The sequence below is a fragment of the Nothobranchius furzeri genome, chromosome 1 (assembly GCF_043380555.1).
Source record: "Nothobranchius furzeri strain GRZ-AD chromosome 1, NfurGRZ-RIMD1, whole genome shotgun sequence".
NCBI lineage: Eukaryota > Metazoa > Chordata > Actinopteri > Cyprinodontiformes > Nothobranchiidae > Nothobranchius > Nothobranchius furzeri.
In genome coordinates, this window is record NC_091741.1 from 64,735,885 (window position 1) to 64,754,805 (window position 18,921).

The 18,921-nt window shown below is 41.7% G+C and overlaps 1 protein-coding gene across 3 annotated transcripts in view; it reads right to left on the reverse strand.

Moving 5' to 3' along the window:
• Positions 1-18,921, reverse strand: part of LOC107374837 (uncharacterized) — a 54,200-nt gene that overhangs the window by 6,967 nt on the left and 28,312 nt on the right. Inside the window, exons 8-12 of one of the 3 annotated variants that reach the window (XR_011520236.1) lie at positions 12,261-12,428; positions 10,506-10,676; positions 5,334-5,507; positions 4,200-4,376; positions 3,622-3,745 (exon numbers count right to left, since the gene is read on the reverse strand). Coding sequence is in view for 2 of the 3 variants with exons in the window: in XM_070549972.1 (XP_070406073.1) it covers positions 3,622-3,795; positions 4,200-4,376; positions 5,334-5,507; positions 10,506-10,676; positions 12,261-12,428 (864 nt within the window). In the remaining variant the exon portion in view is untranslated. Of the gene's footprint in view, positions 1-3,621; positions 3,796-4,199; positions 4,377-5,333; positions 5,508-5,936; positions 6,385-10,505; positions 10,677-12,260; positions 12,429-18,921 lie in introns of those variants that run through there. The other 2 variants (XM_070549972.1, XM_070549974.1) reach the window with 2 other exon arrangements.

Here is an 18,921-nt window from a genome sequence, read left to right on the forward strand (position 1 = left end):
TCTCTCTCTCTCTCTCTCTCTCTCTCTTCTCTCTCTCTCTCTCTCTCTCTCTCTCTCTCTCTCTCTCTCTCTCTCTCTCTCTCTCTCTCTCTCTCTCTCTCTCTCTCTCTCTCTTCTTTATCTCTTGGTATAAATAAACTCTGTGACCAGTAGGGTTGTCACGGTGTGAAAATTTAGCCTCTCAGTTATTGTGACCAAAATTATCACGGTTTTCGGTATTATCGCAGTATTTTTTTTAAATGTGTTACATTTTCAGACAACTAAATAAACCCTGTATATCAGGAAAATATTGTCCTTGGTTTGTGTCTAAATTTTGCCTAAAATTTGTTATTTTGTAATTGTGTTGTTTATTTGTTTACATTTTTCCCCTTTAGTCTTTAAAATACCAATATTTACCCATAACTTCTTTTTTTTTTCAGTTTGATGTCATCATTTAAAAAATATTAGATCAGATGACACTCAGTACTCAAGTAGCCTTCTAATCAGATATACTTGAGTAATAAACCCTATATCAGGAAAATATTGTCCTCGGTTTGTGCCCTTCCAGTGAGCTTTGCAGATGTGGGAAAATGTCATCAGGCAGTAATCATTGTTAAATTCATAATGATTCTCAGAGAGAGGCCAACTCTTATCTGCCCCTGGGAGCCCCGTAATGCATAGCGTTGTTTCAATATGGGGGTGTCCGGGACACAGTTTTTTATGCAGGTAGCAGCGCTGCGGCTGCTTTATATAGCGACTCGTTACTTTCTCCCTCAACCCAAATCCTCGGATCACGCATTTTAGCTAAAACGCTAATGTTAACTTGCCTTGCGTTGACTGTAGAGTTGTGGGTGATGGTCACACAGATGTGTCATGAGATTTGAAGCGTGGCTGCCTTTCACAGACACTTTTTCTGCATATGCTACAAACAGGATAGCCGTCTTCTAGCAACTGTCCCTCGGCATTCTTCAAATATCCAAAAAATGTCCACTTCCCACTTTGTCTTCTTTGAGGGATAATAAATGTCCTGAGCACTGCCGTGTCCTCCTTTAGCCATTATTTCAGCTTTAGCCATATAGGCTTTAGCTTCAAGAAAGTTTTGGTGGTAAACAACAAAGTGCGCATGTGCCGCCAGCAATTTCAGCAGATGATACGGTGGCTGGTAAGGGTCACCGCGCCTACACCGCAGCCACGGTAATCCACCGAGGACATTTTTTTTTTAAAAACAAGTCGGTTATTATTATTGTCAACTTTTGTACCGGGGTTTACTGCTACACCGGTTACTGTGTACCCTAATGACCAGATGTTCGGGGCATTTTGCCTCATGCATCATGCCACAGTTATAACTGTTTGACTTGTCTGCTCATTGTCTCCTTCTCTCTTCACTATAGGAAATGGGTTATTGATAAACGTATTGATAAAATCCATGACATGCATATAAAGAGTCTCTGTGTGGATAAATATCCCATCTGCTTCTAATGTATCAGCTGATAAATATTCAACAGATTCAAATGTAAAACGTGACAAAAAAGCAACATGAAGAAATGTGCTGACTGGACTCCAACAGATTCTGGGCTTGCTCACACACAACACTGGGTCACACGTCATTTTCTAAGCTTTGTGAATGTGATTTAACCAAGTTTTCAAAGAGCAAATTGACAGGAAATGTGTGATACTTTGAAGGGGTTATTGACTGAAAAAACATTTTTAAAAATGTTTTTACTGATTATAATTGGTCTCTCTGAAAATAGTCTCCACCTACCTCCTGCATTTGCTTCTGAAAGAAGATTTGAAAATCCTGACAAATCTACGTGAGAGAGAGAGACCAGGGGTCTCATTTATCAAACATTGCGTAGAATCCTTACTAAAACTGTACTTAAGCTCAGCAAAAAAATGTACTTATGCCAAGTAGGTTTGTGATCTATCAAACATGGAGTACGCACAGCTGCACGCAATCTCCGCTTCATAAATTTGAAACTATCTAGAATGTTTCTCAGCTGCATTTTAGTCACATCCCGCCCTCACCACGCCCACTTACTGCCATAAATAGTCAATGCAAAGTGCCTTGTGGATCTCATGCATATACATAAGCTGGCTGTTGCAGCGCTCCGCCAATGACGATGGCGACCATAGATCAAGGCAGATCAAGGAAGCGCTATTCCACAAGCAGAAATTGAGGTACTTGTGGGTGAGGTGGAGAAATGGAAGGAAGTGCTTTTGCAAAACAAATAAGAGAAAATCCACGGAGTGGCACAACGTTGCTGAAGCCGTCAATGTTGTGAATTCTTCAGAGAGATCTGTGGCGGATATAAAAACAATGGTCCAATCGGGATTCAATCCCCAGACTCCCAGGTGAAAGTCACGCACACTAACCAGTCAGCCAAATGGAAATCTCCCTTGTCTGAACAGGCAGGGTGCATGATCAATCGGGTCACAGTGACAGGACGCTCACACTGTCACAGACGCATGACATTCTGTTTCAATCTGTCCCCCTGCTGATATTCTGCATTCTTTATTCTGCGCTTCAGGCTGTGTGTGTGTGTGAGCGCGTGTGAGTGTGCGCGTGCATGTGTGTGTGCGTTTTTGGGGGGTCTTGTTCTGTGTGAAAATGAAGCAGTACAAGTGATAATGCTGCAGGATTTCATAATTTTCTCCTTCTCAGCAGCAGCACTGCAGGTGCTCTCCATGTCCAACATGTGTGTAAGCAAGGTCCTTAGTCAACTTAAAGTTGCGCACATTTTTCCGCTAAGTTTTCTTTCATAAATCCCAAAGTTTGCGTGGAAAGTTGTTTACGCAGTTTTCCGACCCCATTTTGGATGTAAGCAAACTTGATAAATGAGGCCCCAGCGCAGCTGAGCGCTGCACCAAATCTGAGATCCCCTCCTATCAGGACATCTACATCAGACGCTGCGGAGGCAAAGCCACCAAAATCATCAGGGGCACTTTTCATTCAGTCTACTCTTAGTTTCCACTGCTGAACTCACAAACACGGTTCTACAATCTGACAGACAGAACTGAGAGATTCAGAAGGAGCTTTTAACCTCAATGCACAAGGCTCCTCATTCAGAACATGCCCAGCTATTACAACTAAAATTAGTACAGGTTGCTTCACATGCTGCAATACATACTTTGTACGCTGATATCTTGTTATATGCACATGATCGTCTCATGCAACGCAGATCTCTCATATTTCATACAATTGTTCGGTATAAATGTGATTACGTGTCTATGCGTATGTGTATACAAATATGTTGGGTATGTGTGAGCACACATCTGTTTCTACATACACTGATGTAATTTCTTATAAGCATATTCCTGACACATCAGTTTTATTTGATTTTATCTTTCTTACACTTTTCATTTTTGCCTCTCCATCTTTGTATCTATATTCTAGATATGTTTGCTCATGCTCGATTAATTAGGCTTTATTTGTGTTGAATGTTGCAGTTAATGGGGCGGCTCAGGGTCTCGTTTCACAGCAGGCAAAATAAGTTTATACTTTGTTTTCCAAAAAAGAAAAAAAAAAGATGGTTGTGCGATGTAACCATCATTAAATTCCTATGTAAATGAATGCGTTTGAAAATAAATTATGACTACTAAAACTGATTTAAACAGCGCTAACCACTCCAACTTTTTACTAACCTCAGAGTGCTCAGTCTGTAGTTTCGGCTCTCCACGAGATCCAACAGCTGCTGAACATCTACATCCTTTAAGTTGTTCCAGCTCAGGTCCAGCTCAGTCAGACGGGAGGGGTTGAACTTCAGAACTGAGACCAGAGATGAACAACTGATCCTTGACAAGCCACAGTCCCTCAAACTAAATAAAGACATTTGAGTTTGGAAAGAAAACCAAACTTTAGACCCTAAACTCTGGAAAACTTTGAAATATGTTAAAACAGTTTTCAGTGAGATCAAACTAAAAGAATTATTGAATTTTTAATCTGCATTAATAAATAATAACTAGGACTGGGACTTGATTAAAATTTTTAATCTAATTAATTACAGACTTTGCAATCTCACACTGTACTTTTAAGATGGCTTGTGATTACATCTTTTTCTGTGTAATTTTGCAACAGCTGTTTGTCAAACATATGAATTATGGTAGCTTTAAGACAGAGTCCCACAGAAGAAATCTGGCTAAACAGGTAGAACATCAGTTTTCAGTCTGAACTTTAGTGTCACATCAGATTAATCTCAGAACACAACTAAAACATGTCTGACCTCAAAGCCTCCAGTCTACAGTGTGGGCTCTCCAGAAAACCACACAGCTGCTTCACTCCAGAATCATGCAGGTTCTTGTTCTGACTCAGGTTCATTTCTGTCAGATGGGAAGGGTTGGACTTCAGAGCTGAGCCCAGATAAGACAAACTGATCGGTGACAACCCGCAGTTCTCCAATCTGAATAAAGGATAAAACACGGGTTTAGAAATAAAACCAGACTTTTAAAAACTGTGAACTCTGGAAAAACTTTGATTCCACTGAAAAGGTTTTAACAGCTTTAATTTTATCAGCCATCATCTGCAGTTGGGTGAGAAATAATTTGTATCCAGACTAAATTTGAATTTGTAAATAATTTTGCAGTATTGACCTGAAAATAAAGTTGAAAGTATGTGAAAGTACATCAAGCACCACTGATCAGTCTTCTTCAAAGCACTATGACTCGGATTCACACAGAAATAAGTCCTAGTGACACTGGTGCGTTCACAACAGAGCTCTGACTCAAACACTGTCGAAAATCTGAAGAAACTGAAAAAAACCCCACTTTTATCCATGTAAAGAAAATAAAACTAGATGGATCAAAACTTTCAGAACACATCTTTGATCAGCTGACAGTCCAGTGACAATCAGACAGCTCAACACCTCAGATAAAAAAAAATCCTACAGTTTATGAGGGAACTTATGAAGGAGCTGCTCCTTCTGCATTTTCGTTTATCTGAGATTCAGGAAACAAATCCAAGTAATTTCCTAACTTAATAATGTTGCTCTAACTTCTAACAGTCCTGCCTAAACTAGGTTTTATAAAACACAAGTTTCATGACAAACACAGGATATCTTTTGGTCTGCAGATGAGACAGAGCACATTATCAATTTGCTGACATTCAGGACATTCTCATCTACTGCAGAGCTGTTAAAGAGAAAAATGTGGGGTCACGTTCTAAATAAAAGCTCCCTTAAAAATAAAAGCAGTGTGTTCAGATTAGAACATTTTTAACTTTGAATTTTTTTCTTTCAGTCAGATATGTCTGCTTTTTTCTTCATCCAGGGATGTCATGTACTCCATCATTAAAACGATTTAAATAAATCTAAGCTTTCACATCAAATCAAATCTCAGAACACAACTAAAATGTGTCTCACCTCAGAGTCTCCAGTGTACAGTTTGGACTCTCCAGTCCAGCAGACAGAATCTTCACTCCTGAATCCTTCAGCTGGTTTTCGCTCAAGTCCAGATGTTTCAGATGGGAGGGGGTGGACTGCAGAAATGAAGCCACGACTCCACAATGACTCACTGAGAGTCCACAGTTACACAGTCTGCCAGGACACATAAAACAAAGGATTTCATAATGAAAAATAACAGCTTACATTTACATCTGAAGAGAAGATGGTTGAACTGTTCCTGTTGGACTTTTACCTCCACTTCAGTGGTTCAGCTCATCTGATCTGGTTGATCTGATAAAACATTTTTCATTAGAGACAATCTGACCTGTAGCTTGTTTAGCTATAAACTGAAGGCGAAGGGAAAGCCCTTACTGGTTTTAATCTGAGTTTTATTCATCCACTAAAGTGTTTCTTTGAGAAAGTAAATACATTTATAAACCACCTTTCACAGAAAAGTGCTTCACAAAAAACATCAAAATTAAAAAATGATTCAAAGACAAAAATCCAAAAGAATAAAAACAAAACGAAAAAAAAAAATCGTAGATGAAGATAAAGATCGTAAAAACAAAGCAATAAAAATGGTTTAAAACAAATGAAAAAACAAATAATTTAAATAATTTGGTTTTATATAAAATCAGAATCAGAATCAGAATGAATTTTATTGCCAGCACTCCAGATCAGAGCATAGGAACTTGACTCCATAGTACAACCTGACCAAGGTTACACACACACATATAGACAGGACAGATACAGGCAGACCATGGGAGCAGCCATGACGGCGGTCCTTTTGTAGATGAATGAGAGAATACATGAGGAAAGTTCAGGGGAGGGAGAAAAAAAGGCATTAACAGGGTTACACCAGCAGGGTGTAGCACTCTAATGCAAAAAACACCCGACATGTAAGCACGAACGTCACAGTTCACAACATGAGACCCGGTAGGTAGGAGGGAGGGGCTGGGATCCTGGTTTCCTCAGCGGGGGCTGCCTGTGTGGCGCTCAACCAGCTGAATCCGCAGGTGAGAGGGAGGTCCTGGGGAAGCACAGAGAGCAGAGAGTTCCTTCAACGTAATGACCTCGCTAGAGACCATAATCTGAAGGCCGGGGGGGTGGGGGGGGGGATGGATAGAGTTTCACAGCATTTGTCTGCATTCCTTCCATCGTGGGGGTTATTGCATGCAACTCCAAGGCTGCTTATGGCGTCAGATTCGATAACAGAACTTTGTTTGGGTCAGGCAGAGATAATTTTTCCTCTCTGCCTTAAGTCTGTATTGATCATTCAAGTCCTCCGGTGAAGCCATTTCGGTGATTAAACATCTCCACACCGTCCGGTGACCCTTTCCGAGATGATATCAATCTTGCGCGCTAACACCGGTAACGCAGCTAAGACATTGTCCAGCTTGCTATTCACCTCGAGCAACGTCCCAGTCTGTGAGGTATCCACACGGACAGTGCTGTCCATGGTTGCGGGTCGCCCTCCAATCGCTCCCGTCATCCCAATTTTACGGAAAGCCAGATATCCTCCCAACTCCAATCAGAAGGAATCCAGCGATCATCAGGCCAAATATCCACATATCTTCGACGTCCTCAATGGACAGCTGAGAGAGACAGATGATATTCCACTTCTTCCAGGAATCGAACATATATCCCGCTGCGTGTGTCCCTTGAGGGCAAGCGCTAGCCCCCTCCTCCGTCCTCATTGTAGAAAAAATCTTATCAATCGCGGTGAATGACCTATTACCGTAAATCCTCTAATACAGGCCCGGGCCTCTATTTGACTCAAGCTCATCAAGCTCCAGGCCTTTATTGGAAGGAGGGCCAGTATTAGAGGCAGGCCTCTATTTCCATTTGAGCAAAATGAACTAATGTTCCTTGGAGTTTTTGACAATTAAAATTGCGCCCACATTTTCAAAGTTAAACACATTTCTTTTAACAACGGTAGTTTCTGCTTCAGCCATCTCCCCCCTCCCCCTGCTTTAGCCCTCTCCCCCCTCCCCCTGCGCAGCGGCCGCAAACTCATTGATGCGCCTGCAGCCTCTCGGAGTTCCTGCTGCTCTAAACATTAAAATAATTATTTCATTTTCTGTTCCTCACTTCTGATGACCTTCAGTGGTGGCTGTTTGTTGCAACAGCAGGTACAAAAACTAACTTGTTTTTATTTGACTATTTTTCTGTCCTGTCTGTTTATTATCTTCCTGCATCTCCTCTCAATCCTTAAGAAAAACTGCTACCTGGGTTCATATATATTCACCTCATGAGTTACCTTTGAACTGCAGTTCTAAAAGATCTACCGACCGCAAAAACAGTGGAGTGCTCGCTGTTTGTCGGCCGTATCAGTGATCAGTGCGTCGGAGGACAAGGTGATGCGCGCAGCGCCCCGCTCCACAGCATGCAGCAAACGCATCAGGCGCAAATAAAAGACAGAAAACATTAAAGGAAATGAACCAACATGAACGATCGCGTGTCAGTACCTACGGTCTGGCACAGCGCGTTGCCCCCACCCCCCACCCCCCCACCCCCGAGCGCAGGAATTTGTCACCTGCTGACAGCAGACTGCTGTCTTTTCCGAGGGCTGCATCTTGCCGGTCATTATCACGTGACAGCGACTAGTCGACGACAGGCATAAAAAGTCACTATAGTGAAGTTGACTAGTTCATACACCCCCTACTGCTGCTCTCCAGAGTGTTCTGCAGCATAATCAGCATGTTCTCTTTGAACTTGATAGTGTAATGACCTGGCTGGGGTTGTAAGCCAGGTGCATTCTGGGTATTGTGTTATATGTGTTTCCTATCGTTCTGCTAGTTCCTATGTGCTGATTTGCGTGTTGTGTGAGTGTTATGTAAGCCACAGGGAAGTTGATGTGTGTTCTGTGGAGTGGGTTGAATTAGCATGGTTAACTGACACCGTGACTCTGTGTGGTAGGAGCGTGATAGAGGATCGTGTCTGTAGCGTTACAAAGCGTTGAAGAAAAAGCCTAATAAAGGTCTGCTTGAACCTCTACTGCCTCCTGCTGGTTGATTTGGGGACTATAACCCTGCCACTGGGACGCTCAAACTTGCTTGTTACTACATTCCACCCGGCCACAATAAGAGACCGGCCATTATTTACCTCAACCGACTTTGACACCGGCCACAATTGGAGACCCGGCCTTTAATTGAATACCGGCCTGTATTGGAGGATTTACGGTAATTAAATCCATGCTGAAAAATAGTGATTGGAGAGGAAATGCAGAGAAGCGCTCTGTAGGCAGACGGGACAAAAAGAGCCTTGGGAAAATACAGATAAGGGAGCAAAAGGCAGAAGTGACTGTTCTCTGTGAGTGCCGGAAGAAGAAATGGTCTTCAGCTGCTTTTTAAAGGAGTCCAGACTGTCCGTAGTCTGCTGTTGCTGGTTTGATTCGAATTCATTCAGTTCAAAGATACTTTATTAATCCCAGAGAGAAATTAGAGTTTCAGTACACACAATTCTGAGATCAGACATACATGGGCAAGACACATGACAAGAATTGGTGACTGTGGTCATTCCCAACTCGAGTCTCGCTACCTAAATATGAGTGGGGTTTACATGAGGATTGGGTCAGATGGAGGAAAAAAAGGCACTTCAGAGTTACCCTCCACAGGGAGGGCAGTTTGCTATGCAAAAAACACCTCAGACAGAAATGCAACAGACTTCAGACATCATGTTTATGTATTTAGCAGACGCTTTTGTCCAAAGGGACTTACAAGTGATAATTGGCATGTTGCCCTTGAGGCTAACAACAACAATAACAACATCTTGACATCAGTCATGGAGAGTAGGGAACAAGGAGTGGACAGAAGAGAGGGGGGACGGGTGTAGGCAAGGTGCTAGTTAAGATGCTCTCTGAAGAGCAGGGTCTTCAGGAGTTTCTTGAAAATTGAAAAGGAAGCCGCTGTTCTGGTAGTGCTTGGAAGGTCATTCCACATTTGTGGAACGATGCATGAGAAGAGTCTGGATTGTCCTGAGCTTGGTGTAGGCCCTGCTAGCTAACGATCCTGTGATGACCGGAGCGGCCGGGCCGAGACGTAAGCCTTTGCAAGAGGATTCGGGTAGATGGGAGCCATACCATCTCGGACTTTGTATGCTAGTGTTAGCAATTTGAATTTGATGCGTGCTGCTAGCGGTAGCCAGTGGAGCTCAATGAACAGAGGGGTGATGTGTGCTCTTTTTGGCTGATTGAAGACCACATGCACCACTGCATTCTGGACCATTTGAAGAGGTCTCATAGTACGGCATTGCAGTAATCGAGGTGGGAGATGACAGTAGATTGCACCAGGAGCTGGGTGGCATGTTGTGTTAGGTATGGTCTGATCTTTCGTATGTTATACAGCGCAAAACAGCATGAACGAGCAACAGAGGCAACGTGATCTTTAAAGGTCAGGTGTTCATCAATCACAACACCCAGATTTCGAACTGCCTTTGAAGGAGTCAGAGATAGGAAGTCATTTTGGATTGAGATATTGTGCTGTATGGATGGTTTTGCTGGGATGACAAGTAGATCAGTTTTAGAGGGGTTGAGTTGGAGATGGTGGGATTTCATCCATTTTGATATGTCAGAGAGACAGTTTGATATTCGTGCAGAGACAGTGTGGTCGTCCGGTGGAAATGACAGAAAGAGCTGGGTGTCGTCTGCATAGCAGTGGTAGGAGAAGCCATGTGATCGAATGATCTCACCCAGTGAGGTGGTGTATATGGCAAAGAGAAGAGGTCCTAGTACAGAGCCCTGGGGGACTCCTGTGGCAAGATGGTGCACGGTAGAGGATTGTCCAAGCCAAGATACACTGAATGATCATTCTGTGAGGTATGATTCAAACCAGGCATGTGCTTTCTCTGTGATGCCCATGCTAGAGAGTGTGGATAAAAGGAAGCCATGGTTGACAGTGTCAAATGCAGCCGAAAAGTTGAGCAGGATAAGCACTGAGGATTTGGCAGTCGCTCTAGCTTCTTTTAAGGATCCCGTCACTGCTAACAGAGCAGTTTCAGTGGAGTGGCCCTTTTTGAACCCAGATTGGTAAGGGTGAAGCAGACTGTTACATTACACAACATAAGTGTCCACTAGGTGGGGAGGTAGGGTTTGGGACTCTCCACACGTCAGTTATCAACTAAATCTCATTTCCATCACCAATAAATCCTCACCTCAGAGTCTCCAGAGGACAGTTTGGACTCTTCAGGGCATTAAGAAGCTTCACTCCTGAATCATCCATCTTGTTTTTACTCATGTCCAGTTCTTTGACATCAGAGGGGTGGGAGCTAATAGCCGAGGACAGAACTTCACAGTTTTTCTCTGAGAGTTTCCCGAAACTTAGCCTGGAGACAAAAATGCGGAAAGATTTACAAAAATAACTTCATTTACAATAATGAATTATTTACATTAATTAGATGTGGCAAAATAAACAATCTAGTCATAATTACTTCACTTTTACATATTACACTGTAATAAATAATTAGTAATTTTAACTAATCATTTACTTTCCCTGTACTAAAAATAATGACCACTGAGCTCAAAACCTCAAACCTCAAACCTCAAACTTGAAACTTGTTTTGATTGATAGAAAATGAATTTCAGATGATTAATATGGTAATGATGTGATGAATTTACTTCCATCCACCTTTCCAACATTACCAGGATGCAATTATTCTCTCCAATTTTCCATTTATGACTAATGACTGTCTCAAGACAGCATCACATCAGATTTCTGTTCTTCAGAGTGAACAGGTTCATATTATAGTAATTCATCTGGGGCCTCATTTAACAAGCATGCTTACGCACAAAACGGGGTCAGAGAACTGCATAAGCAAGTTTCCACGCAAACTTTGGGATTTATGAAAGAAAACTTAGCGGAAAAATGTGTGCAACTTTAAGTTGACTAAGGACCTTGCTTATGCACATTTTGGACATGGAGAGCACCTGCAGTGCTGCTGCTGAGAAGGATAAAATTATGAAATCCTGCAGCATTATCACTTGTACTGCTTCGTTTTCACACAAAACAAGACCCCCCACACGCACACTCACACACATGTGCGCACACACACACACACACACATACAGCCTGAAGCGCAGAATACGGAATGCAGAATATCAGCAGGGGGACAGATAGAGACAGAATGTCATGCGTCTGTGACAGTGTGTGTCCTGTCACTGTGACCCGATTCATCATGTGCCCTGGCTACTTGGACAAGGAAGGTTTTCTGTTTGGTTGACTGATTAGCACACATGACTTTTACCCGGGAGTCTTGGGATCAAATCCCAATTGGATCATTGTTTTTATATCCGCTACAGATCTCTCTGAATAACCCACAGCATTGACGCCTTCAGCAACGCTGTGCCACTCCGTGGATTTTCTCTTTATTTGTTTTGCAAAAGCACCTACTTTCATTTCTCCACCTCAACTTCTGCTTGTGAAATAGCGCTTCCTTGATCTGCCTTGATCTACGGTCGCCATGTCATTGGCAGAGCGCTGCAACAAACCGGCTTATGTATATGCATGAGATCCACAAGGCACTTTGCATTGACTATTTATGGCAGTAAGTGGGCGTGGTGAGGGCGGGATGTGACTAAAAAGCAGCTGAGAACATTTGTAGACAGTTTCTAATTTATGAAGTGGAGATTGCGTGCAGCTGTGCGTACTCCATGTTAGATAGATCACAAACCTTCTTGGCGTAAGTACATATTTTTTGCTGAGCTTAAGTACAGTTTTAGTAAGGATTCTACGCAATGTTTGATAATTGAGACCCCTGGACACGTAGGACTTCTCAAAACATTCTCTAGACTGACTTCTGTTACAGAATAAAACACAGAGCTCCATTTTCATGGAATAATAAATAGATCTGTACCAAATAGTTTGGTTCAGTAACATCAAACTTCAATAAAAATAAAACTTGGGACTTGACCAGAGAGACAGGTGATAGTGTTGACTCCTCTGTCCCTCAGACGGCCGCTGAACTCCCAAATCTTCCAGGTTTCTCCGGTTCTGCTCTTTCAGATTAAAAGTCTGGGTGCTAAGAAGTGACGAAAGTGCAGCAACACTGCAGTCATCTGAAAGGTCAGTGACACCCAGCCTGGAGAGAAGATTAAAATAGTTCTAATTCAGTCTGAACTTTTTACCATCAGCTTACAGACAGTTACAAATCATCAAACATATTCTGGTTAAAGCACTCATTACAGACGTGAACAAAATAGTTGTAGCGGAAATACTTATTTTTATATTCTCAGTTAACTTTATCGGGATCCACACGGAGCAGAACAATAACATTAATAACATTTTCACACAGAGTTTTCTTTCACACTTAGCAGAAAGAGGGGTTGGAAACTGACCTTCAATCATATAAATTCCACGGGACCATTTTCAACATCTGGCTAACTCCTACATTTTGTTCCCAGGAATGTAAATTTTACCAAGTGATTTGTTTCCCCTCCTTAAAGCAATCAAGAAGCAGGATGATATTAAAACGTGGTCTGGTCTATGTCAACCTGCCAAGACCGACTCTCCCCAAAGGTGAATGCTCGTAAAACCTGATATGTTCTGGAAGATTCCAGAATCTCGCCTTTATCAAAACCCTGGTATTTTTCCGTTTATCTATAATCAAAGAAGGTGTTTAGGTTGTTTACCCTTAAAATAGAAATCAAGGTGCTCTAAGTTTAAAATCGTGTCAGTTACAAACCTAACTGCTTGTTTTGTGTTTTTCTTTTATGTTAAACCTCTGTCAATTTGTGTTTCTCCAGTTAAAGTTCATGCTAACGGTAAAACTATTTTGTTTTAAGACCTGAATTTTATTCTTTCCCGTTTAAAGTAATACTTTGATGTTGAAGTAATCCTTTTTGAGACTTTATCTGGAATAAGTTTTGGTAAATTTTGAGATGAACTCTTCAGGTCTGTTGAAGGTAGTTTATTTGGAAGAGCCACAGTGCCCTCCTGTGGTTTTTGAGTGGGATACAGGTGGGCGTGCCCAAAAGGTTATATAAGCACCCAAACGAACCTCGTGGCGGCAGAGAAAAGAACAAAGGATGCCTTAAGCACATTCCTGCGGGCTGTTTCCATCTGGCCTAGCAGAACCCAGCTCTTAAAAAAATCCAAGCCATTAGCTCTCAAAAGTTTTGGAAAAACTCAGAGGCTTCTGTTTGTTTTGTTTTGCCGTTCTACGCATAACCGGAAGTTGATTCATTCAAAATAAGTTTGCACATTAAGAGTTGAAAGCTATTTGGAACAGTTCTGATTCGGCACTGTTTGTGAATCTGGACTCGCGCTCTGAATTCCATGTTTCGGTACAGCTGAGTTGAGAACCTTAAAGTCAAGCCACTATGGGAGAACGCCTCCTTTTTTGATACCACAGACGCCGTTGACCTAAGCTGAGGTGTCAAAACGTCCTATGGCCCCTGAAGGCCGCATTCAAACTTCGGGACTCAGCTGAACCAGCCCACAGGACACCTCTTTGGTGATGAAAAAAGGTCAGTGAAGCATCTCTTCTGGCTGACTTTTGTGCTAAGCTGATTAGTGAATTCAGATTAGTTCATTTCTTTTATGGCATGTTTTTATTTCGATCCAAAATTCACGTTTAGCCCTCAAGATCCCTTTTCTTCTTCTGCCACAACGACTCCTAGAACACACACACACACACACACACACACACCTTCATTTGCATCCACACCCCTCCTGGACACACACACACACACACACACACACATACACGCTTTCACTTGTTCTCCTTACAGAAATTATTCCTAATATTTACTATAACCCTATGTTTCACTAAATTCCACTTTATTACAGATCAGTATATCATAGCACTGTCATAAAGCCTTGGGTTTATCCATCTACTTCCTCTCATGCATGAAACTATAAATGTGATTGGTCCTTTTTGTCAATGTAACTGATGATTGTAATAAATTCACAAAACCTAAATCATGCCTTATCATTGTCTAGCGATCTCGAGAATAGCCGGCACATTCTGACAGGGCCGGATTATCATTGCAGAGGCCCCTGGGCACAATGTGCTTAGCCCCCCCCCCCCCCCCCCCCCCCGGCCTCCCCAACATTACTGCCACCCAGAAGCACTTTTTAGACATTTCATAACATTGTCAATATTAAAACTCCCCTAATTATGTTGATACAAGGGTTAAATATCTGCATGTTTTTTGTTTGTCTCCTGTCTCCTTCCTCCTCTTGTCTCCTGTTTCCTTTCTCATCTTGTCTCCTGTCTCCTTTCTCCTCTTGTCTCCTGTTTCCTTCCTCATCTTGTCTCCAGTCTTCTTCCTCCTCTTGTCTTCTGTCTCCTTCCTCCCCTTGTCTCCTGTCTCCTTCCTCCTCTTGTCTCCTGTCTCCATCCTCCTCTTGTCTCCTTCCACTTCTTGACTCCTGTCTCCTTCCTCCTCTTGTCTCCTGTTTCCTTCCTCCTCTTGTCTCCTGTTTCCTTCCTCCTCTTGCCTTCTGTCTTCTTTCTCCTCTTGTCTCCTGTTACCTTCCTCCTATTTTCTTCTGTCTCCTTCCTCCTCTTGTCTCCTGTTTTCTTCCTCCTCTTGTCTTCTGTCTCCTTCCTCCTCTTGTCTCGTATTTCCTTCCTCCTCTTGTCTTGTATTTCCTTCCTCCTCTTGTCTTCTGTCTCCTTCCTCCTCTTGTCTCCTGTCTCCTTACTCCTCTTGTCTCCTGTCTCCTGCCCCATCTTGTCTCCTGTTTCCTTCCTCATCTTGACTCCTGTCTACTTCTTCCTCTTGACTCCTGGCTCCTTTCTCTTCTTTTTGTTTCCTCTTGTTGGTCTCCACTCTTGCCTTCAGAAAAACTGCTTTCTGGCCTTTCTATTAGTAAATTAATTTACAATGACATCAAAGTCCAGATTCCTGACAAGCTGAGATTCAATTGACATCAGTGACAGTGCACTGAGGCGCTGTTGAGTTTGTGTTGTTCTCAGTTCATTTTTTATTCTTGCCATTTGTGAAAATAGTTTCCCTTCACAATTTGTAACTGATAGCAGGCGCGTTGCAAGCTTTTCAAAAGTGTGGGTGATGTTGTCTGTGCCTAAAATAATTATGTTATTCATCTTGTTAGTTTAATTTCCATAATAGCTGAGCAGGTGTGAATTTTAGACGTGTCACGCATGTCTCCATTTTAAACATGTTTAAACTGTTCAGAATACAAATCCAGGCTCTGTCTCGTTAGTTTGGTGCAACAAAAGTTTGTACTCAATGAAATTTTTACATTAAACCATGTTGAAAAGGTAAGAAAAGGATCTGATTAAGTCGTTTTCCCCCTCATTTATAGGCAGTACAGCGTAGCGTGCATGGCACTGGGGTTAATCAAGTTTAATTGTTTCTCTTTGCAACAATCTTCACAGGAAGGCAAAACAGTTAAATGGCAGGTTACAGATATTTCCATTTGACTGTTTATTTTGATGAATAAACTCAAGGATGTTGGTTGTTTTGAAAGAATTACCCCGACGCACACTGATGCGCACACAGATGAGCCGACATTTTAATCGTTATGCACATCGCGGAGCAAACTAAATAAATCAAGAAATGATTCCCATCAGAACATCATAGCTTTGTACTGGACATGTGCTCAGCGCAGCTTGCAGTGCACACGGTGGACAGTGGGCTGAAGATCTGTAGAGGGGTTCGCAGCGCAGAACCACAGCGATGCGGTAAGATTTTCTTCCACTGAAGCGGTCTGGAAAGCCGGTCTCTCTAAGGGATGTGTCACTTGGAAAAATGTTCTCTGATTATGAAACTTTGGCTGAATAGCGCTTGTTCCCGTCTCCAATATGGAGACGCATGACGCATCCAGTCTGTCTGAGGCAGAATAGCCTCTTCAGCTCAGAAAGCACCTGTAGAGACATTTAATTGTGCACAAAGCTTATGTGGAGCAGAAGCGGTCGGGCCACGGCAGGTGAAATGTTCCTAGCCTACATGAAGTGAAACTGTTTTAATTGTAACATTAATGTTACTGGACATGCTGGTCTGGTTGGTTAGACCAGTGTTTGAAGTGGAAAACACACACACACACACACACACACACACACACACACACACACAAACGCACCAATTAAAATAATGGTGATAGCGTGGACTAGAAGCCAGGTGATGGTTTACGTATTTAAATGATAATCAGACTGCGGTAAAATGTAATCTCCATCCACATCCAGACAGAATTATCCTCTATTCTGTCTCTATTTTCTCTGCTCTTGTTCCCGTTCCCTGATGTTCCCCGTTCCCAGCTGATGTAGCTGATGGTGCAGTACCTTTATGAAAGAGTCCTACGCTCCTATAGAGAAACCTTACATAAACAAGCGCATGTACACACACAGGTGCTCACATGGTGCTCTCATAAGTATGGACTTGGGCACGTTCAACACATGTCTTAAGGCTATGGTGGGCACTTAATGCACTGTGATTTATTATCATGTGATTGTTCAGTTAAACAATGTTGATTATATATTTCTTCATCAAGTTAACGCAGTGATAACTTGATCTTGTTGTACTGTTGTTGTGTCCCATTTTTTTTCTTCTCTCTTTCTGCAGGTCTAGAAGCAGATTCTTGTTCATCTTTTGCCTCTTCCTTTCTCTTTCACCTCTGTCTCCGTGTCTGATCGGAATTAAAAAGCATTCAAAAACAATAACAATAAAGTTTTAAGTATCAGGCGTGACATTAAAAGCAGATGCTTTGATGCTCCACCTGAGAGTAAATCTGTAAGGCTTGTCACCAGCATTCAGACATCAATTCTGTTTGCTTCACAGCCAGACAGGACACACACACAAAAAAAATAAAACAATAAATTTAAAAAAAAATGAAAGAGCTCTACGTTGAGAGGTACATATAAGAAGTGCAGGTAGAGTTAGAAAAATCTGCAGGGCCACAAACACATTAGGGAAGATGGACTGTAGACAATTTTTTAGCCCGTGTAGCGTGGGCTATCTACATACTAGAATTAACACTGTTCACTATCAGCGTTGTTAGATTCTGAGAAAAGATCGGACACATTAGCATATGAACTTATATCATGCATAAATATCTAGGATATTTATACAATCGATAGAAGTTCATACATCAACTGTCTTGTTCTATATTTTAATCCAAAGATTAATTTTTAATTCAAGACAATTAAATTAATAGCAAAAGTTTATTTATTAAACAGAAGACTTAATGGATTCTTTGCTTATTCAATAACCAAATATACACCTTTCTGTGTTTCATTTCAAAGAAGAGTCAGGTTTAATAAGTTAAGAATTTATTACTAACAATTTTTAAAGATGACTATAGAAATGACAATTTAAAGAAATGCCAATTTGTAACTGACAACTTGTAACAGCTTTGATATTAAAACTTGTTATTAAAAGCAAACCTGTGTCTGAATTGAAAACTAAAATGAAATGCGATGTTTGGATGCGTGGGTGAATCTCAGAAGATTTCTTTCAGAGAGAGAAATGCATTCTGGGTGAAAAATATTGTTTTGCAGCTAACTTATGGTTTCTTAGAGATAACAGCATACAGACTCCATCTGTCGGAAAGTGTCTACCTCACCCAGTTCAGGAGACCCTCTGTGGATCCGAGATGTCAGGTGGAGACGGTTTCCTCCGAGCACGAGGTTGGTAGAAGGACCTTAGTGCGACTCAAATCGGTCCTGAGATGTCTCCGGGTCACAACGACTGATGAAACTATTTGCGTCTCAAAATCAATAACTCTGAAGGAGTTTTGCGTCAGCTGGTTACAGGTGCGTTTATTCGGAGCAATTCTATCGGCATGACAGAACAGCTTAGTGAGGATTCAGGCGACTGTCCCTCGTCCTCTGTTTGGTTCAAGAACTGGACTTTAGCTGCGGAGATTTTGGTTTTAACAAAACCTCAGAACACGCCCTCTCAGCGTCAGAAAGCTTGTTGTTATGGAGCAAAGACATGTGAGGTGGTTACCTTTACTCTGGAATCAGTTCTGCATGAGGTGTACGTGTGCCAATGACCTTCTGGTTCCTGATGACACATTACTGATTATCATAAATAATAATTATTATTAACCCAAAGAATAATAAGTCATGTCAGTAATTAAATACATTAATACTGAACCATGATGATTATGAATGATGATTCAATTCAAACTTTATTTCAGACAAGGGATATGTCCATAACAAGAATAAAATAAAAATAAAAACATATTCTAATTACAAACCATATAGGCAGTTGTTCCAATGTTTAAAAAGGACTGAGGAGTACCTCGTGTCACTGTAAGATAAAGAAGACAGTGCTCTAACAACAGCGTTAGCTGACAAACTCAGTCGGCAGATGAATTTATACATGAAGAGCCTCAGAAGCGCATGAAAAGTAGGGATGTTACTCACAACAAACATATGACTTGCCGAGGTCCATCTAGGGAGCTTCATGAGGATTCTAAAAGCATCCTGATAAGCCACTTGAAGCTTCTTCATTACTACCTTACTATAGTTGCACCACAAGTGGGCTGTATAGAAAGGAGTACAAAAGGAACGAAAGAGGGACACTTTAACAGGATCTGAGCACATACCAAAGTTACGTGCCAGAGTGTTAGCCTGCATGTACAACTTACCGCTTTGCCTC